Below are 20352 nucleotides of genomic sequence, written 5' to 3' on the forward strand. Positions count from 1 at the left end.
CTGTTTTCAATAAAGGTAATGGTCTGGCAGACTATTTGTTTTGGCAGTAGTGGGGACTGATCTACGATACAGATTCATGTATATATGTATGCGTTTATATTTTTCAAGGTACTCTGCAGGATGTGTGTGTGCTGTGGTAGACACGGACCACTTGATTCATATCTCCCTTCTTTTTGTTTTCTTTCTTTTTTGATTTTTTTCTCCAGGGCTGAGGACCGAACCCAGGGCCTTGAGCGCGCTGGGCGGAAGCTCTTCGGCTGGGCTAAACCTCCAGCCCCTTGTTTTTGTTTTCAACTGGCCTTAAACTCATGATCATCTTGATTTTACTTCCTGAGTAGCTGGGATTACATGTGTACCATCATACCAGGTTAAACTCTTTTGTTTCTTGAAGTACTAGGAACTGAACTCAGTGTGCTTGACACTTGAGCCACACTCTTAGACCACTCAGGATGCATTATACTAGGGTTGGGCAGGTGGCTCAGTGGTAGAGTGCTTGCCTTGCATGCATGAGGCCCTGGGTTCGATTCCTCAGCACCACATAAACAGATAAAGCTGGAAGTGGCACTGTGGCTCAAGTAGTAGAGTGCTTGTCTGGAGCTGAAGAGCTAAGGGACAGTGCCCAGGCCCAGAGTTCGAGCCCCATGACTGAACAACAACAACAACAAGATAAGCTAACACAAGAGGAGAACTCAAAACAGTGCCTCTGAAAACCAGGTGTTAACTTCCTCTAAGGCAACACAGTGTGGAAGTAACAATAAAAACACAACTCTTCTGAAGAATTTAAAAGATTAAATTCCATTCTTCATTAAATTATCACTATGGTTCCTTACTTGAATAAAACAAAATTAAGATTTTTTTTTTTTTTGGAAAACAACAACAACAAATACTAAGAGAGAGAGTGAAGATAAACCAGTCTTATTAACGACTATGAAGTAATTTTTTTAAAAAAGGAGAAAAAAAACTTACCTCTATAGTAAAGATTCCTTTGTCTCGCCCATATAATTTCATCTCTTCTGGAAAATGCTGGTAAGCATTTATGTAGGGAATATGGTCCTCTTCAACAAATCTGTATTTCAAAAAGAGTCTCAATTAGAGTTATGTACTAACTAAGCAGAGTAAACTCTTCCTAATCTCTTTTCAAAGGGAAATTAAGAAATCAGTTAAGCAGCCAGGTGCTGGTGGCTCATGCTTGTAATCCTAGCTACTCAGGAGGCTGAGATGTGAGGATTGTGGTTCAAAGCCAGCCTGGGTAGGACAGTCCAGGAGACTCTTATCTCCAATTGACCACTCCCCTCCAAAACAAACAAGAAACCAGAAGTGGAACTATGACTCAAACTCAGGCACTGAGTTAAAGCCCCAGACTGATGCAAAAAGAAAAAGAAAAAAAGAAATCAGTTGAGCACATTCTATTTCCCATACATGTCCTCCCCCTTCCTCTCTTCATTCGTCTGCCCTCCCCCTTCACACCCCCTCCCCACACCTTTCAAATGTCAGTTTCCTGGTATTCATTTTATTAGACTGTTAGTTTTCTTTATTTTGGCGGTCATGGGGCTTGACCTCTGGGCCTGGGCGTTGTCCCTCAGCTCTTCAACTCAAGGTGAGCGCTCTACCACTAGAGCTACAGCGCCACTTCCAGTTTGGTTTTTTTTTTAAAAGGAATTATACCATTTAAATTCTCCCTTGTAAATACCACATTTCAGTTAATACATTTTCTAACATTTGCATACAACCCTGTATATGTTTACTTACACATTTATAAATTAACCCTACCTTCTATATTAAAGAAAACATATGTCCTTTGTCCCTCTGGGCCTGACTTATTCCACTTAACACAATGTTTTCCAGATCCAGCAGTTCACCTTTTTCTTCTTTTTTTTTTGTGTCAGTGGGGGAGGGGGGGGCCCTTGAACTCTAGGCCTGAGCACTGTCCCTCAGCTCTTCAGCTCAAGGCTAGTGCTCTACCACTTGAGCCACAGCACTACTTCTGGTTTTCTGGTGGTTAACTGGAGATAAGAATCTCACGGACTTTCCTGCCTGGGCTGGAAACCCAGACCTGACCTGAGATCTCAGCCTCCTGAGTACCTAGGATTACAGGCATGAGCCACCAATGCCTGGTTTAGCTCCTCCATTTTTAATGGATGAATAGGACCAATCATTATCATGTCTACACTTCTGTATGTGAGACCACTTAGCCAGTAAGTTAAAGCAGATCTAGGAAGTGTGTCTGCTGTTATTTCACCACTAGCCTTCCTAATCCAGCATTCACCCTGTCCCTAGCTCCTTCAGCTGACTGGCTCCCAGTCTTCCTGTTCATCCTCTTCCCTTTGCTCTCTGGTTTTCCTTGACAGTATGCCTCCTTGTGCCCTTAGCACCCTGGCAGAGGCTGGAGGAACCATTAGGGAAGGAACCTGGGCTGTGTGCTTACTTTTCCATTCCCATCTCTTATACACAGTAGCTCAAACAGGTTGAGTCAGGTATTCAATCTGAAAAAAAAAAATCACACATACTTCCAGGTGGGTAAGTAGAGTTATTTACAACTCACACATTCATCCACAGAAATTCTTTAACGACTGTACGTGCAGCGCCACTCAAGGTAGCAAGGACATAGCAGTGAGTAAAGCAGGTAAACAGTCCTGTTGGCATGAGATAGCAGTCCAGGGAGAAAGCTGACCAACACAGCAAACCAGTGCGTCTGTACATGTTAGGTAGGGAAAACAGGAGAAAAATTAAGCAGGGAATGTGAGTAGAGGGGTCTTGTATGCTTATATACAATAAGATAAGACGCAGAAAGGGAAATAAGACAGAACTAGCAGTAAGCACACAACACAGAAAGCCTGTCTCTGCTGTCACCAGCCTCTGACATCCCGGATGCCAGTTTTCTAGAACTTAAAGAACAAGATCAACCCAAATTTAATTTTTTTTAACAAAGGAAATTGGAATTTTTATTTTGCAAAAATCTTGTTCCAAGACAAACAAAATAGTTTAAAAGCCAGAATTAGGAGAAAGAACTAGTTTTTAACGAGAATCTCATTGAACAGAACCCTGACTTAGAACTGAATCATAACTGATTGTGTAGTCTGTGAAGAAACAGAAAGCAGTAGATTTTTAAAGTGACATCATCATCAACATGAAAATGCTGTGTTCTATACCTCTCACGGGTAAGAGCTGTGACCCTGACACTTCCTCATCCTCGCCTCCGCTGAAGCCTGGTCCATCAGCGCCTGGTGCTGCTTCTGACCTGTCCGTTCTAAAGCCAAGCCAGTGGCATCTGAGGATTTGAAACGCCCACCTTTGTTCATGCGAAGCTGTTTGGGCCACTGAGTTCCGTCCTTACATCTTTTAATTTTAAAATTCTTTGTCATTGCCTTTCCTCCACTTCTCCCACATTTACTGTCATAACTTTGACTGCTTGTGCTTCACACATTTTGCAAATTAACTGTCTCTTTCTCTCCACTCCTCTCCTCTTGCAATCCACAGAGCCCTCTGGAATCTGTTCTAAGATAAACATTCCTCATCTCTTTGTGAATGTGCTTCTCTGACTTATGGTCAGGAACAAGAATTCCTCTCTTCACCAGGTCATTACCTCTAGAGCAGGGCCTCTCTCCTCCCATCTGTCAATCACTCCAGAGCCTGGCCAGGGAGTTGCCACTGTTCTCTACCTACTTGTCCGCTGAGTAACCACTTCAGTTCAGTGAGGATTTACTAACTTGATTCATGCTTTTCATCATATTGCTAGACAGAGACCTGGAGGCAGATGACCCATGGCAATATACTTTCCGGACCTTCTCAGTGTAGCTTCCTTCAATCTCTTTGCTTCTATCACCACACATTTCCAGGACATACCCTTGTTACCACAACAAGTTTCATGTTTAGTTTGTCCCATCCACATACTAGCATCCACCATTTCCCCTTCTGTTAGGCCTAATTTAATTTCTAGTTAACGCTATGACTTCTGTGACTCTTAGTATACTGAAAGTTGAGAATTAAATACGTTAAATTAAAAAGTGTGAAATATTCCCCCAGCTGGGTTTTCATTAGCTTATATGAATGCACTTATGCACTGAAATCACTATTTATATTATTTTAGAACTACAATTTTGGTTTAACATTACTATGTATACTCATGTTGTAATATATGGATTCCTATGCTAATATACTATTATTTTGTCCTCCATGTGAAAGCATGGGCAGTGTGCTGGGAGTTCTGAGATGAATAGGAGATGGAAGAGTATACCCACCCTACCCCACCCACGACGTGTCAGCCAGACAGCCTGCAGATGAGCCAGAAGAGGCGCTAGCTACCACGAGTGCACCCAGTGCTGCAGCAGCAGGGCAAGAACAGGGAACCTGCCTGGGGAAGCAGACCGCCCCAGGGCCCCGGGGCAGGTGAAGGCTGGACAGTTATTCACCACTCTTAACTGCTTTTTAAAGCTTTTTTTATTTGAAATTCACTTTTAGAAGGTAAAATTCTTTTCTGACGTGATGGCTACTGAATCAAAGTTCTGAACAATCTATTTCCATTGGTAGGTATTCATTACCAGCTGGTTTTCTGGATCAATCCAGGAAGCTGACTGAGAAATGGGCACTGACGGAAAGCATCCCAAATGTTGCTTTTTCCCAGCAGAGGACTACTTCAGTGATGTCCCCAGAAATAGTCTCTACTTAAATTTTATTATACTGTTTTCAAAGCTGCAGATCATTTAAGCAGCAGCTTTACAGGAGTTATGTAGGTGAGTCACATATATGCAAAACAGGCCCTGACCTATTTTCTTCCCAGTTCCCTCACTACCACTCCATCCAAGCCACCATCTCTTGTTAGAGGACAGCAAGATTCCATTCTTCCCTTTGAAGAACCCATCTGCTACCTGGGTGATCTTTTAAAAACACATATCAGATCACACCTCCCCTGTTGCAGCCTTCCAATGGCTTACAATCACACTTTGGTACCCTGAGTTCTAGTGGGCATAAGGTTTCCTGTTGGCACAAATGTACTGAAAACCTTTAACTTGCAAAAAAGAGTGAATTTTAGCTCATATAAATTATATTTCCACTTGCTAGCCTTGAGGAAAAAAGAGCTCAGGGACAGCACCTAGGCCCCAAGCTCAAGCCCTAGAACCAAAGGGGTTGGGGGAGAAATCCCTCACTTACAGACATTCACCTGCCCTATTTTCATCTCTCTGCCATCTCTCTTCTCCTTCCTCATCTGAATTCTCTTCCTTGGGTCACATTACTCAATTTCCTGTTCCTTGATCATATGAGCCTGTTCTTGCTTTGGGGTCCTCTATTCTGAGTGTAGAATGTGACCTAGGGCCCCGCAGGCTGCCTGTTCTCTCACTCATAGTGCACCTCAGTTTCCACCCTCCCTAATAGCCTGTCTAGAGCAGCTATCTAGTCATGCTCTCTGCCTCATCCTGGAGCAGTCTTACACACTGCACTTCCCTGTCAGATCCACTTCTCATTTATTTATGTGTTTGCTCACCTGTATCTTCCTCTAGTCTTGAAATTCAGGAGAACAGGGACTTGACCTACATACTTAGTTCAAGGTCTGAACTTTAGACCAATATCTGAATATAGTAGAGTCAATTAAATAATTGTAAAGTGAAGGGTCCTTTACAGGTATGTGATGAGATATAAATTGATCCAAAGGACTATGGACACTGACTGATACAAGCCTTAAAGGAGAATGATGTACAAACAATGGGAGATGCATAGGCACTATGGTGAGGCTAATACTTCACTGTCTTCAGATCCATTTTCTTAAGTTGTTTTTCAAAGCTTGGCAGTAGTTCTCAACATTTAGCATCCATGATCCTTGGGAAGATTTATTACAACAGAGACTACAGGCCCTACTCCCAGAGTTTCTGTTTGGAAAGGTCAAGGATTTACATTTCTATCATGTCTCCAGATAATTCTGAAGTGGCTGGTCAGGAAGCCCTATTTTGAGAACCTGACTTAGAATTCTTTCCGAGAGAAAAGCAGATCAAGAGCCCCTTCTCCTATTGCCCCAAGCAATGTTCAGTTCCCAACTTGTACACTCGTAGCAAAATAAAAGCAAAGCCCTCTGGCTAAGGAGATCCAATCACCTTAAAAGTATTTTAGAATATCTTCTAAAAGGTATTCTAGGGGGAGGAGGTTAAGAGGAAAGGAGTAGAGAAGCAAGGGAGAGAGTGGATCTTAACAAACTCCCCCCTCCCCCACCCCCCCTTTGTTTGTACTGGTCCTGGGCATTGAACTCAGGAACAGCTCCACACATACTTTCCTGTCCAGGATGGCTATAAACTACTGTCCTCAGATCTCAGCCTCTATTATAGCTAGGATTACAGGTGTCCAGCTCTTAATCCCATTCTTCCTCCCACATAAAATATTCTCCCTTAGAAGAATTTCAGTAACTACTTTCTCCCACTTAAGATTTATAGACCTTGCTGTCCACTTACAGATCATCCCGAGCAGGATAGCTAGCTCCTTGATCTGGCTTGGAAGACATGATTAGATTTATGTTTTTAAAAGATCCTTGTGGTTATCAGGAGAAAATGGACAGGAATGACACAAGACTGTAGACACAAGAGCTCTCTTGGGAAATCATGAAGTAATTCAGGTGAGGACAGAGATGCATGCAGGGCATGGAGAAGAGAATGGCTCTGAGTGTTACTTTGGAAGTATGATTGCTCAGACATAATGGCTGACAGCATGCTGTTCAGAGACTAGGATGATCACTAGGTTTCTGGACAAAAACAGGCCAGGCTCTATGGCATGTGCTAAGAACAAGAACACTGAAGAAGGAGCTGAACTGCTGACTTCAATACACCACAAAGACATCCACGTAGCTGTGTGCAGCTGGCAGCTGTAACATGAACACATGGCTATGACCCTCCGCAGACAAGTCTGGGCTAGAGATAAAAATATGGGAGTCATCAGCATATAGATGATAATTAAAGCCTTGAGAGAGGATGATATCATCACCCTGTGAGGACATACAAAGCATGATGAGGTTTTCAACTTACGAGTAAAATTCACTGAATCATGAGCTATCTGCATGCAGTTAATCACACTTGAGAAAAGCCTTGTTACTTGCTTGATGTGGGCAAATTCAAAGGCTCTACCATCATTACTAGAAGCACTTTATTTAATAAAAGGGCCTGATGACAACGATGACAGCGATGGTGAAAACAAAAACAACCATGACTAGTACTGAGCTCTTCCTATGTTCCAGACACAGTGCTAAGCGCCTCTGTGTAGTACTAATTACTGAAAGTAGTTACAACCCTATGAGGTAGTTCTTATTATCAGCCCCATTTACCAGTGAGGAAACAGGCAGGGAGAAACTGAAATACTTCCTCAAGGTCATATAGTGAATATGCAGCAGAGCCTGGAATTTGTTTCCATATCTGTGTTCTTATAAGCACTCTATACACTGATTAAACCTAACATCATTCAGAATATGTACAAAGGAGACCTTGACAGAGAGTACATTTCAGAATTCTGAACCCAGGATAACCAACTTTTCTAGTACCTCCCTTATTCCAGGACTTCTTGCCAGGCACCAAGGGCTCATGCCTATAATCCTAGCTACTTAGGAGACTGAAATCTGAGGACCACAGCCAGTACAGGCAGGAAAGTCCATGAGACTCTTATCGCCAATGAATCACAAAAAAAGCCAGAAGTGTACGATTTATTGAAACAAATTTCAGGAAATGGAAACATTTTTGTTTTGTTTTTGAAGTTACTGTTGGTGGTGGTAGTGGCAGTATTTGTTTTTGCTTTTAGATTTCTTTTCTTTGGGGGGGGCAAAGGAACAATTATGCTATTCAGTATATACTATGTGCACAATAAACTATGTAATTTGTGGGTAGGGACAGGAGGGGGAAACTGGGGGAAAAGAAAAGAAGAGGTGACATTGTCCAAAAAGAAATATACTTATTACCTGACTTATGAAATGGTAACCCTCACTGTATAGCTCCTCAATAATAACAATAAAATTGTATTTTTAAAAAGTCAGCAGTGGGGCTGGGAAGGTGGCTCAGTGGTAGAGTGCTTGCTTTGCATGCATGAGGCCCTGGGTTCGATTCCTCAGCACCACATAAGCAAAAAGAAGAAAAGCTGGAAGTGGCGCTGTGGCTCAAGTGGTAGAGCGCTAGCCTTGAGCTGAAGAGCTGAGGGACAGCGCCCAGGTCCAGAGTTCAGGCCCCATGACCGGACCCAAAAAAAAAAAAGTCAGCAGCATGCTGGTGGCTAACGCCTGTACTCTTAGCTACTCAGGAGGCTGAGAATACTCAGAAGTATTGCCATTCAAAGCCAGCCTGCGCAGGAAAGTCCATGAGGCTCTTATCTCCAATTAACCACCAGAAAACCGGAAGTGGCAGGCACTGTGGCTCAAGTGGTAGAGCATTAGCCTTGAGCTGGAAGAGCTGAAGGACAGTGCCCAGGCCCTGAGTTCAAGCCCCATGACTGACCAAAAAAAATAAAAGTCAGAAGAGGAGCTGTGGCTCAAGTGGTAGCATGCTAGACTTGAGCACAGCACTGAGGCCCTGAGTTCAAACCCTAGTACCACTAAAAAAAAAAGATCCAAAGGCCATTCCCTTAGTTCACATAGGTATCCAGCAGAAGCATCATGCAGTAAGTTCAGCTTACCTCAGAAGATCTGAAAGAGCAATCGCCTCTCTCTGCCACAGCAGAGCCAGACCACAGAGAGCCAGCGTCCGCGGCACAGTCATCTTCACGATGCCCTTCTCCTTCCGGTCTGAGTACTCGACTCCATCAAGAGAGCCCGAACAGATGAACACAGACTCTTAGGGGGAAAAGCAAGATTTTTAAAAAATCAAGTAACTGTTCTAGGTAACAAAATAACAGGAACTGAAGACATCTCAACGAAGGTTATAATTGAGCACCTTTGCACACACATTTTGGCACTAATGCACAATGAAGGTTTAGAAGGAAATGAAGCAAACAGGCATGGAGTCATCTGTGAGAGCAGGAGGGGATGGGACTCCAAAGAGAGATTTGAATGGTTTGAATTTTTCAATGGAACCGTGAACGATTTTTCATCAATAGAAGGATGAACAATTACAAAGCAAAGTGAAACATGAGCGAGTCCTTTAACCCAGGCGTCATTTTATAATAATGACCTCTTCTCAGGGGGACCCTGAAGCTGTCAAGCTACAGCAGCACCTGCTCCTTCCCATCTGCCAGGCCCCTTACATGACATTACTGTAGTCACAACTGCTCTGTCAACAAGTACATATTTATCTCGTTCTCTGAGTTTTTTTATTTTTGTTGGTCGTGGGGCTTGAACTCTGGGCCTGGGCACCGTCCCTGAGCTCTTCAGCTCAAGGCAAGCGCTCTACCACTTGAACCACAGCACTACTTCTGGTTTTCTTGTGGTTCATTGGAGATAAGAGTCTCACTGACTTTTCTGCCTGGGCTGGTTTTGAATGGCAATCCTCAGATCTCAGCCTCCTGAGTAGCTAGGATTACCGGCACCTGGTTTCTGAGTTACTTTTTGAGGTCTGGGGAAATGATAGTGAGCAATATCTTGTCTCACTCAGAACTTTCTAGTAAACATAATGGACAGATGGTGCTGCATAGAAAAACAGCAATGGAAGGGATTCACCGATGGGGAGGGAGGCAAGGAGGAGAGAGGTGTTCTTTACATGGGTGGTCAGAGAGAGACCTCACTGGGAACATGACATCTAGGCAGAGGTCTAAAAGAACTCAGAATCAGTCCTGAGGGAAGGACACTAAGCACACCAGCAGAGATAAGGCAGAAGTGGGGTGTGGGGAGGAGCAAGAAGGCCAGCGAGGGGGGAGCTCCAAAAGTGAGGGAAAGTGTCAGAACACTATAGAAACTACAGTAAGAAACTACAGTAAGAAACTACAGCAGATCCTTGGCGCCCCCAGCATATGGCTCCCAGCAGACCCCCACTAAGGAAAACTTGTGAATGCTCACAATGAATGACTCCAAAGTTCACTACTCTAAATGATATCCCTGTACTGTACAGGCAGAAGATGACAACCCCTAACTCGACAGTGGGTGGAGTAGGCTTCATCACTGTCACAGAAATTACTGTTGGTACACATTCACACTGCTCTTCATCTTTTGTGCAGATTCTTGGTTCATTTTTTCCTATAGGAAGACACTCGTAGCAGATCACAAAAGTGACGAAGCCACAGCAGACGGTAATGAAGAAGAGCCTTGACTGAACTATGTCACATGTGCATAGGAACCTAACATTTTTGTTTGTGAAATTTGCTTTTTTATTTCAAAAAACATTTTTACAATATGTTTGGTCAAAACCATACATCATAAACCTACACCTAAGGAAGGCCTCCCGTGTATTATGTAGTTTTGTGGAGCATTTTAGTTTGGATTTTATTCTAAGCATGGAAAGAAATGTCTGGAGAATTTTAATATGAGAACAGTACAATCTCCGTAGGGAGAGACAGGAGGAGACAGGGGGCAGGTCGCTCTTCCACAATGTTTGACAAGGAATGGCCCCAAGCACCTGCACTGTAGGTGGAGAGAAGTGGCTGAATTCTCCCACATCTGAAAGCAGACCCTACAGGATCTGGTGATTGTTTGGATGGAAAGTTTCAGAGGAAAAAAAGAGACAAATTTAAGTAGAAGGCTTTCAAACTGAGAAATAACAAGAATGAAGAGACAAGGGAGATGACTAAAGAGCAGGTGTGACAAGAGAAGTCACTGGCCAGGCATGTGACATTTGCTTATAATACTAACACTTGGGACTCAGAATTGAGAGTTCAAGGCCAAACTGGATCACACAGTAAGACCCTGCTTTAAAAAAAAAAAATCAGACTGCATGTTTTATTGGAGACAAGGTCTTGCTATATAGCCTAGCTAGGCTCAAACTTGTGATCTTTCTGTCTCTATCTCCAGAGAGCTAGAATTACAGTCATGTACTACCAATCTCAGCCAGAACAACAATGTTAAGTGTGAGCTCTTTTTAAATATGACAATGGAAATGGTGAACAGGTAACTGAATCTCAAAATCCTATTATTAGTAAGCCAAAACAAAAAGGATCTACACAATGAGACTCTATCTGAAAGAAAGAAAAAAAAAAGGAAGAGGAAAGAAGGAAAAAAGAAATGGGGGGCAGGGAATGAGAAAAAACAAACAAAAACCGAGCAGCAGGAAAGTATGTGAACAGGTGATTACTGCATTGACTGACAGAACTAGATCCAAGCCAGCAGTGGGAAGGCAAAACAAAAGCAACTTTTCACTAGGGAAACCCTTAAAGAAGGTTCAGGCACTAGTCAAACCATATAGCCAGGAAAGTAGAAGGAAGGAGGACTAACACCAGGAAGAGAGCTTGAAAGTCTGATAGATTCTTACCCCAAGTTTATGGTGACTGTGACTAACTTTTCCAACCACAGCAGAACACTGCAAGTGTTCTTTCAGGTTTAGAAAGTAAGACAGAGTCCCTAGAAGAGGGTGTGTCAGTCCATACACAGGGCAGAACTGAAAACTGGAGGATTAAGTTTACATACTGAGTACTTCAACAACTCCCCACTCCCCTTCTTCCCACCCAGTTCCCAGAACACTGATAGCCAAGATTATGCGCTTGCAAAAGAGACTACTCAGAGAGATTTCTCTGGAGAATCTGATCAGCTCAGGGGGGAAAAGATTTTAATATGATAATGATTGAGGATCACCAAAAAAATAACCCAGCTAGCTCATCCCTGGGTGTGGAAAAGAGCAGACAAGACTCACCGTGGGTTCTTCTCCTTTTTTCCCAGGGCCAAAGTCATGTGTATACAAAACCCACATTCTACCAGAAAGTCCATTTCTAAACAAAAGCCATCTTAGGCTCACTACTTAAAGAAAGGCTCTAATATTAAAAGACCCATAAAAAACAAAGGGACAAATAATATCCTTTGTGAAATTACAAACTAAAAGGTGTTCCATGCAAATGGGTGAATTAACCAGGAAAGAAGATGAAAATAGGGCCCAGGAAAAATGTAATATATAGGGAGGTGACAGGATCTCAGGAAGGCAATAAGAAGAGATCATGAGGCCAGCTGGGTCACTGTGTCTAAAGACACTGCTCTAGAGCAGCGAGAACATTGAGATTCCTAAGAGGCTCCTTTCAAATAGTGATAAGGTAGAGAAAGGAGATTCTAAGAACTGGTAGGAAAACTGAAGATATACTAGAAACAAATTACGATTAAGCAATAAATAGAAAGTGAAATAAATAACAAAACAAAAATGATCAGATCCCAGGCTGGATGCTGGTGGCTCACACCTGTAACTCTAGCTACTCAGGAGGTGGAGGTTGGGAGGATTATGTGCAGAGGCCAGCCCAGGTAAAAAGTTTACAGGACTTCATTTCAACTGATAGCTGGGAACAGTGGTACATACTGTCATCCCAGCTGTGTGAGAGACGGAGATCAGGACAATCACGACTTCAAGTCAGCCTGAGCAAAAAAGTTCATGAGACCCTATCTCAACAATACAAGCTGACGTGGTGGTGTGTACAGCAGGAAGCATAAGTAGCAGGATCGTGGTCCAGGCCAGCCTGGGAAAAATAAGACTCAATCTCAAAAATAACCAGAACAAAAGAGGACTGAAGTGTGATGCAAGTGGTAGAACATCTGCCTACGAGTGTGAAGCTCTGAGTTCAAACCCCACCAGCACCACAATTTGCTCCAGGAAAACCAAAGGATACACACAAAATACGGTAACCTTAGTTAACTACATGTTTTAGTTAAGAATAACATTTATACATTTACAATCATTTGACACCAAATAATGTCGTAGTAAAATATTGCACCAAGAAGAATGAAACATACAGTCATGCTTTGGTGCCTATGTGGGGAGAAGAGGCAGTGAGGATGCGCCAAGGAGCTAACGCTTCATCATCCACCGTGGGAAGTCTTCCCCATCTCACGCATGTGATACAATGGTGGGCAAGTTACACAACTGTGGAAAGTAAATGCTTCTAGGAAACAGAACATTTTGGGGGTCAAAAGACTATACGTCTGTTATTAATATTGCTGTAATTTTTCATAACAAGATGGAAGACTATCTGAATTACATATGTAGAAAGTGTTGGTGAAATTATCTAAAGAAGAACGATGCCAAACATGGTACCTCATGCCTGTAATCCTACCATTGAGGAGACTGAGACAGAATGATTTCAAGGCCAGCATGGGCTACTCCCTGAGTTCAAGGCTAGACTGAGGGATATAGTGAGATGATCACTCAAAACAACACTATCAAGAGTAAAGAATGAAGGGATAGTTCACATTATGAACAAGATAAAACAATAAAAACTTTTACTTTGCTCCATATGAAGAAGAAACTTTCTGGCTGATCTATTATAGCAGTAGTGGTTATTTTGGGGTACGGTAATGATTTTATTGTCTTTGAAACGGTCTTCATTTCATAGGATTATATTGAGTTGTTATACCCATAATTTAGTTATTTCATTCTAAGAACTAAAACAAAGCTCTATAGATTAAGAAAAAAAAAAAAGCAACAAGCAAGCAGCACTAGGGGCATGGGTCAAGTGGTTATAGCACCTGCCTAACAAGTACAAGTTTACAAGCAAAACAAAGTAGGTTAGGAAAGCAATCAGAATACATCAGAAAGAACTATCTTTTTTCCCCTGAAAGGACTGGATGATTTTAGAGTGGTAGTCTTCTAGTCTCCTGGGACCATGTTCAGGCTTGTCAGAAAACATGAAGGAGAAAACTCCAGAGATTCATTTCTGTTCAATAATTCTTTTCCTTTACTTTCTTTTCTTTTTCTTTTCAGCCATAGGGCTTGAACTCAGGTCCTGGGTGCTGTCCCTGAGCTCTTTTGCGCAAGGATAGCACTCTATTACTTTAAGCCACAGCACCACTTCCTGTTTTCTGGTGTTTACTTGGAGATAAGAGTGTCATGGTAACTTTTCAGTCCAGGCTGCCTTTGAAATGCAATCCTCAAACTGAGTGCCAGTGGCTCCAGCAGGTAATCCTAGTTACTCAGGAGACTGAGATCTGAGGATTGCCATTCAAAGCCAGCCCAGGCAGAAAAGTCAGTGAGACTCTTATCTCCAATAAACCACAGAAAACTGTGTAGCTCAAGCAGTAGAGCACTTGCCTTGAGCTGAAGAGTGCAGGGACAGCACCCAGGCCCAGAATTCAAGCCTCACGACCTATGACAACAACAAAAAAAAGTGCAATGCAATCCTCAGCCTCCTGAGTAGCCAGGATTACAGGCATGAGCCACAGGCAGGCACTTGGCTACTCCTCAATTATTCTAAGACTCTAATACTACACTTCTTCAAGACAAAAAGTTACTCATCTGACACGTGTGTCCCTGTACAGTCCAGAAAGAATTGAGGAGGAAGCTTGCAAAACCAAAATAAAACAATGTCTAGATAAGGACTTTATCCTTACGTTTAAAACTCACATAACCATATTTAACTCAATTTCAATAAAAATTCCCAACATCAAAGGAAGAACACTATCATCACACATCAAGATTCTTGTAACTGGGATTGCAAGCGTGGCTCAGTTGGAAGAGCACCAGCCAATGAGCAAAAGCGGCAGGCACCAAGCTCAAGTCTTGGTCTTGGACCTACACAACAACAACAACAACAAAAAGAAAGAAAGAAAGAAAAAAGAAAAAAAAAATCCTGTAACTTAAAAACCTGGTAAGTCCACTGAGGTGCTTTCCACCACAATTATGTTTTTAAAATGTTGCAAAATGTTGCAAGGGAATAACTAATGTGAATACATGCATTAGAGAAAAGGTCTGTATTTATAAACTTAAATGCACATCTTGTCTATTTTAAGTTAGAGGATTAAACCAGAAAGTAGACATATAAAATTGTTTATGTGTAAACTGTACTTAGCTTGTTTTAGTCTATGCTTAGTAATTGGGCATATCATCTTTGGTTCTTGTCTATTTCATCATGTGATAAAGGTGTAACATTTTTCTGGGTCAACTTTATTTGAAAACTCTAAGCTTAGATGTATGTGTTGGTACTGGGACTTGAACTCAGGGCCTGGGCTCTGTCTTCCTATGTGTGCTCTTGTTTGAGCTGGTCTTTCTGAAACCACTTCATGTCCTTGAAAACCACACAAAAACACTTTCCTGGAAGCATGCCTTTTTAAAAATTGTGCTGAGAGTTTACTTAATTCACTTTCTTTTAGCCATAGGATCTGGCAAGTCATTTTTCCTTGCTAAACCAAGTTCTCTTCCTTAAATTATCAGAAACTAGGACTCAATTATTCTTTTTTTTTTGGGGGGGGGGTCCGGTCGTGGGGCCTGAACTCTGGGTCTGGGCACTGTCCCTCAGCTCTTCAGCTCAAAGCTAGCGCTCTACCACTTGAGCCACAGTGCCACTTCTGGCTTTTTGCTTATGTGATGCTGAGGAATCGAACCCAGGGCCTCATGCATGCAAGGCAAGTGCTCTACCACTGAGCCACCTTCCCAGTCCAGGACTCAATTATTCTTACGGTGCAAAATAGCTTTAAAATTCTCAACAGTCTGGTGGTTACGTTTACCTGGTTGTGTTGCTCTGGTGCTGGGGAAATGCTTTGCGGTCTGGGAGTCAGACAGAGACTCGGCTCCGCTTTCAGGAGCCCAGGTAGAGTCGCTGAGCAGCTCAGGCTCGCTAGCCCAGTCTGAATGTGGCAGATTATCTTCTAATACCTGTTCACAAGATAATGTAAATAAGTTCACTGCAAAAGTGTGTAGAACGGTTATTTCTGTGAATTTAAGCAATCCCTGGCCACTACAAATACCATACGAGAAACCACTTCAGAGAACTGCACTGTCAGCTGAGTCCTTGCCTCTGAAAGACCTTGCTGTTGGAACACAGTCCCTGACAGCGGCCACCACATGCCTCAGGTCCCTGCGGTCTTCTGGAAGACCCCTCTGCAGCACTAGTGAGAACAGGGTGAGAACGGTGAAGCACTGAACATCCAGCATGACTGCATACTGGCTTCTGTCTATTGAACCTAGCTGGGAATTTTTACTTTGTATCTTGCTAATTCCATTTCTTCTGTCTGAACTGTGTCTTCTCCTCCCTCTTTTCAATTCATTACTGCTGTCTTTCTACCTGATTCTTCTTCAATGATTTTCCCGTAGCACTGTTAATAGCCTGTAACTGACAAGAACATACTCTCATACCTTTGATTATCAGACATGTACTACTGAAATGGTAGTGTCTCTACAAAAGCTGGTATTACCTTGAGGAACTGGTCAAAATAAAAAAGCCAGTGGCTCACGCCTGTAATCCTAGCTACTGAGGCTGCAATCTGAGGATTGTAGCTCAAAGCCAGCTTAGACAGAAAAGTCCAAAAGACTCTTATCTCCAATTAACCAGAAAAACAAAACAACAACAACAACAACAAAAACCCTGGAACTGTGGCTCAAGTGGCATAACACTAGCCTTAACAAAAAAAAAAAGAAAATTAAGGGACAGCTCCCAGAACCTGAGTTCAAGCCACTCACCCCCCCAAACTGATTTGTTTAGAGGCTTCCAAGAGAATGAAGCAAAACCCATCAAAGGATGGGATACTGCAAGCATCCTCTGCCAAGCACCTCCCCTCCCGGTAGGCAGGCCACACGAGGGGAGAAGTATGTCATAAATCGGGCTGAGAATCATGGGCTCACTAAGAAAAGTGAAGCAATCAAAAGAAAATCTCATGGGTTCCTGCAGGAGACCAGCAGCAGCAGCGTCAGCATGTCCTCTGCTCTCTTCCCAATTCGGGATTATCTAATCTCCCATCCAAAGCCAGATTCTCTGTGTGCCCCCTCTGCCTCTTCTATTCACTTCTCTTCTTCTCCACCTTAATGACTGCTTCTCTCCTAAATCACACTAACAGTACATAAATATTACTTATCTTACTTAAAAAAAAAACAAAACCCACAGCCCGGCACTGGTGGCTCACGCCTGTAATCCTAGTTACTCAGGAGGCTGAGATCTGAGGTTCACAGTTCAAAGTCAGCCTGGTCAGGAAAGTCCTGAGACTCTTATATCCAATAAACCACTAGAAAACCAGTAGTGGCGCTGTGGCTCAAGCAGTGGAGTCCTCGACTTGAGCTGAAGAGCGCAGGGACAGCGCCCAAGCCCAGAGTAAAAGGGCCATGACCAATAAATAAATAAATAAATAAATAAATATCACAACTTGCCTTTCATCCCAGTACACAATTTGCAGAAAATGCCTCAAGAAAGTTCAGATTTGTGTTTACAATCTCTTCCTGACCATCTCACTCTCCATTCCAGCTTCCATCCAACACTGCTCCCCCAGTTTATGATCAGATTGTAGGGCTCTCTCTTGCTGACCATGTGACACACTTAATCACAACGGACCACTGCCTGTGCTTGAACACCATGTCCCTCTTAGCTGACCTCTGACTGCACAAACTGCTCCTGGCTTCTTTGCTGGCTCCTCTTTTATCCTAAGCCCCAGTGACCTAGAGCTCAGTGCTCAGTCTTCTCTCTTCATGCCTTGGTGAGTTCAAGCAGTCTTAGGATTTTTCTTTTTTTCTTTTTTCAAGTTTCAGAGATTTATTAATCAGTGTAATAAATCCAACAAATCAACATAATTATGACATGCATTTACAGGAGATATTTCCTGGTGAAGTGGAAAATTGTGCGGATGGCTTCTGAAAGACCTTCATTTTAAGCAGCATTATTGTGACTTTTTTTAAATTTAGAAGTCTGGACCTTCTTTCTTCAGTTTGCTGTAGTCTACATTCACAGAGTAGAACTTGTACTGATCATTGGGACCCAGTTTGTTCCAGGGTTCTGGGTTATTCTTCCTGTCCCAACAGACATCTGGATTGAACAGGGCCAGGTGTGCCACATACAGGGCTGCTCCAGTGCCTCCCGCTCCAATAAATACAAAGAGGGGGATCAAGCTCGGAGGCTTCTTGGCCTGACTGGTGATCTGAAGGAGCATGTTTGCAGCAGAGGCTTGACATTCAAAAAGGATAAACAAATGTTCCAGGCACGAGACTTAAGCCGTCTGCGAACCCTAGCCGGGTTCGGACGTCCAATAGTCTTAGGGTTTTTCAATCCCAGTCACTGTAGTTTAACTCTCAATGTACTCCCTTCCCCTTATTTCCACACCCTAGCATCAAGGTGTATGTTACACAGTTTGTCTATACTTAGCTATGCTACCTTGTGGCATGTCATAATTTAGTTTATGGCATTCTTTTCTTTCTTTCGGTACTTACATTTTTTTGTCTGTGTTATGAACTACAGCACTCTAGATTTGATGATTATGGTGTAAACTGACAGCTTTGAAGTTGCTATCTCAGACTTTTTCCTGAACTGCAGACTTGTATGTCTATCTCATACTCGACATTTCCTCTTGGATGTTAACAGCTGTCTCAAACTTAACACGTCCAACCCCGAACGCCTGATCTTCCTGTTCCACCTGCTGTTTCAGGTGATGACAATTCCTTCCTTCCAGCTGCCCAGGCCAAACCCCTGTCATCCCCGACTCCTCTCCCACACCTCACATCTAGTCCATCAGGAAATTCCGCTGGCTCTATCTCCAGTTTATCTCAATCAGTCCTAACACTTGTCACTTCCATTGCTCTCATCCTCTCCCAGGGCCCTCAGCACTCTCACCTGCAGCGGTGCTTTGGTGAAGGTAGGAGGCACCTAGGGACCTGTAAACATGCAGATTTGGGTTCAGCTGGCCCAAGTGAGGCCTGAAAGGCAGCACTCCCCCTCTGCAGCTCCGTGGTGACTTCCCAACTCCTCAGGCTCTCTTTCTACACCAATCCTCATTACACAGCACCTTTCCTTTGCCCCCCTCTCTACCCTGCTTATCATTACTTCTTTTTATTTTTTGGTGTTTTTCTTTTTTTAATTCCTGAAGATTCTAGAAACTCATCTCATCCAAGATCCCATAGCTCAGAACTAGGACCAGGATTCAAATGCAGGCCTCTAGAAGAGCTACATCCAAAGTTCTAAGGAAATAACTAGTAGCCAGGTATGGTGGCACAAAGGTATAATGCCAGCACTCAGGAGGCAGGTGCAGGAGGATTGAGTTTGAGGCCAGCCTGGGCTACAGTAGAGAGGCCCTATCTCTATAAACAAAACAAACAAACAAACCCACCAAAATACACCGAGAAGACTAAGCTTCGATTTTTCTTTCCCTTGTAGTGTTGGGATCAAATCTAGGGCCTCAAGCTAATATGCAAGTATTCTACCTTTCAACTATATTCCCAACTCTTAAACTTCTAATTTAAAAGTAACTGTTTCCCTTTCTTTCAAGAGTGCTGATCCTGGAGCTTGAACTCGGCCTGTCCCTTAGCTTTTTTACTCAAGGCTAGCACTCTATCACTTGAGTCATGGCTTCACTTCTAGCTTCTTGCTAGTTAATTGGAGATAGGAGTCTCATAGGACTTTTATGCCTGGGCCAGTTCTGAACCACAATCCTCAGATCTCACCTCTTGAGCCACTGGCTCAGTCTATACTTGTACTCTTGCAACAAAATTTATGTAAGTTTATATAAAACTTCTACTTTTTTACTTCTTATCAAGATTTTTAGTGTGATACTGTTTTCTGTTGAGGAAAATATATGCAAATGATTATGAAATTTTTTTCTTATTTCGGTTTTACCTATATGTTCATTCATATACCAACAAAACTTTCACACAGAATCCCAGGTTCTGATTTTTCTTTTCTATATGTTTCTTTTTCAGTTACAGTGCATAAAAAATGTAAATACAAGCTGGGCGCTAGTGGTTCATGCCTGAATCCTAGCTACTCAGAAGGCTGAGATCTGAGGATCACGGTTCAAAGCCAGCCTGGGCAGGAAAGTCTATGAAACTCTTATGTCAATTAACCACCAGAAAACTAGAAGTGGCACTGTGGCTCAAGTAGTAGAGTGCTTAGCTTGAGCTGAAGAGCTCAGGGACCATGCCCAGGCCCAGAGTTCAAGCCCCAGACCAAAAAAAAACCAAAAAACCTTAAATACATAAGCTATGAGATTTTAAGATCAAGTTATTATTAGCCTGGAAAATATTTTCCTTTTATAAAGTGTCACCTAAAAATCACATACAAGTATTTCTTGACAAATACATGTCAAGAAAATACCAAGAGGACAGTGTCATACTATTATCATTACATGTTGTAATTTTCTAGTAAATTGAAGTAACTTTCCTTAAGCTTCTTTAAACTAATGGCTTCATATCTTAAAAAGGACATTTCCTGGGCTGGGAAGGTGGCTCAGTGGTAGAGCACTTGCCTTGCATGCCTGAAGCCCTGGGTTTGATTCCTCAGCACCACTTAAGCAAAAAAAGAAAAAAGCCAGAAGTGGCGCTGTGGCTCAAGTGGTAGAGCGCTAGCCTTGAGCTGAAGAGCTGAGGGACAGCGCCC

At 42.7% G+C, this 20352-nt stretch overlaps 1 protein-coding gene and 1 pseudogene across 2 annotated transcripts in view; both read right to left on the minus strand.

The window, feature by feature from the left end:
• The window catches only part of Taf1b (TATA box binding protein (TBP)-associated factor, RNA polymerase I, B, 63kDa), a 63568-nt gene that overhangs the window by 31858 nt on the left and 11358 nt on the right, over positions 1-20352 (minus strand). The window contains exons 4-7 of the mRNA XM_013013563.1: positions 15837-15892; positions 15512-15659; positions 8629-8785; positions 967-1066 (exon numbers count right to left, since the gene is read on the minus strand). Coding sequence (XP_012869017.1) covers positions 967-1066; positions 8629-8785; positions 15512-15659; positions 15837-15892 — 461 coding nt within the window. The remainder of the gene's footprint in view (positions 1-966; positions 1067-8628; positions 8786-15511; positions 15660-15836; positions 15893-20352) is intronic.
• Positions 17529-17917, minus strand: LOC105983777 (annotated as a pseudogene). The gene has a single exon (XR_001174960.1). The product of XR_001174960.1 is annotated as a cytochrome c oxidase subunit NDUFA4 pseudogene (transcript).

This window comes from Dipodomys ordii, unplaced genomic scaffold, assembly GCF_000151885.1.
Source record: "Dipodomys ordii isolate 6190 unplaced genomic scaffold, Dord_2.0 Scaffold20, whole genome shotgun sequence".
NCBI classification, from domain to species: Eukaryota; Metazoa; Chordata; class Mammalia; order Rodentia; family Heteromyidae; genus Dipodomys; species Dipodomys ordii.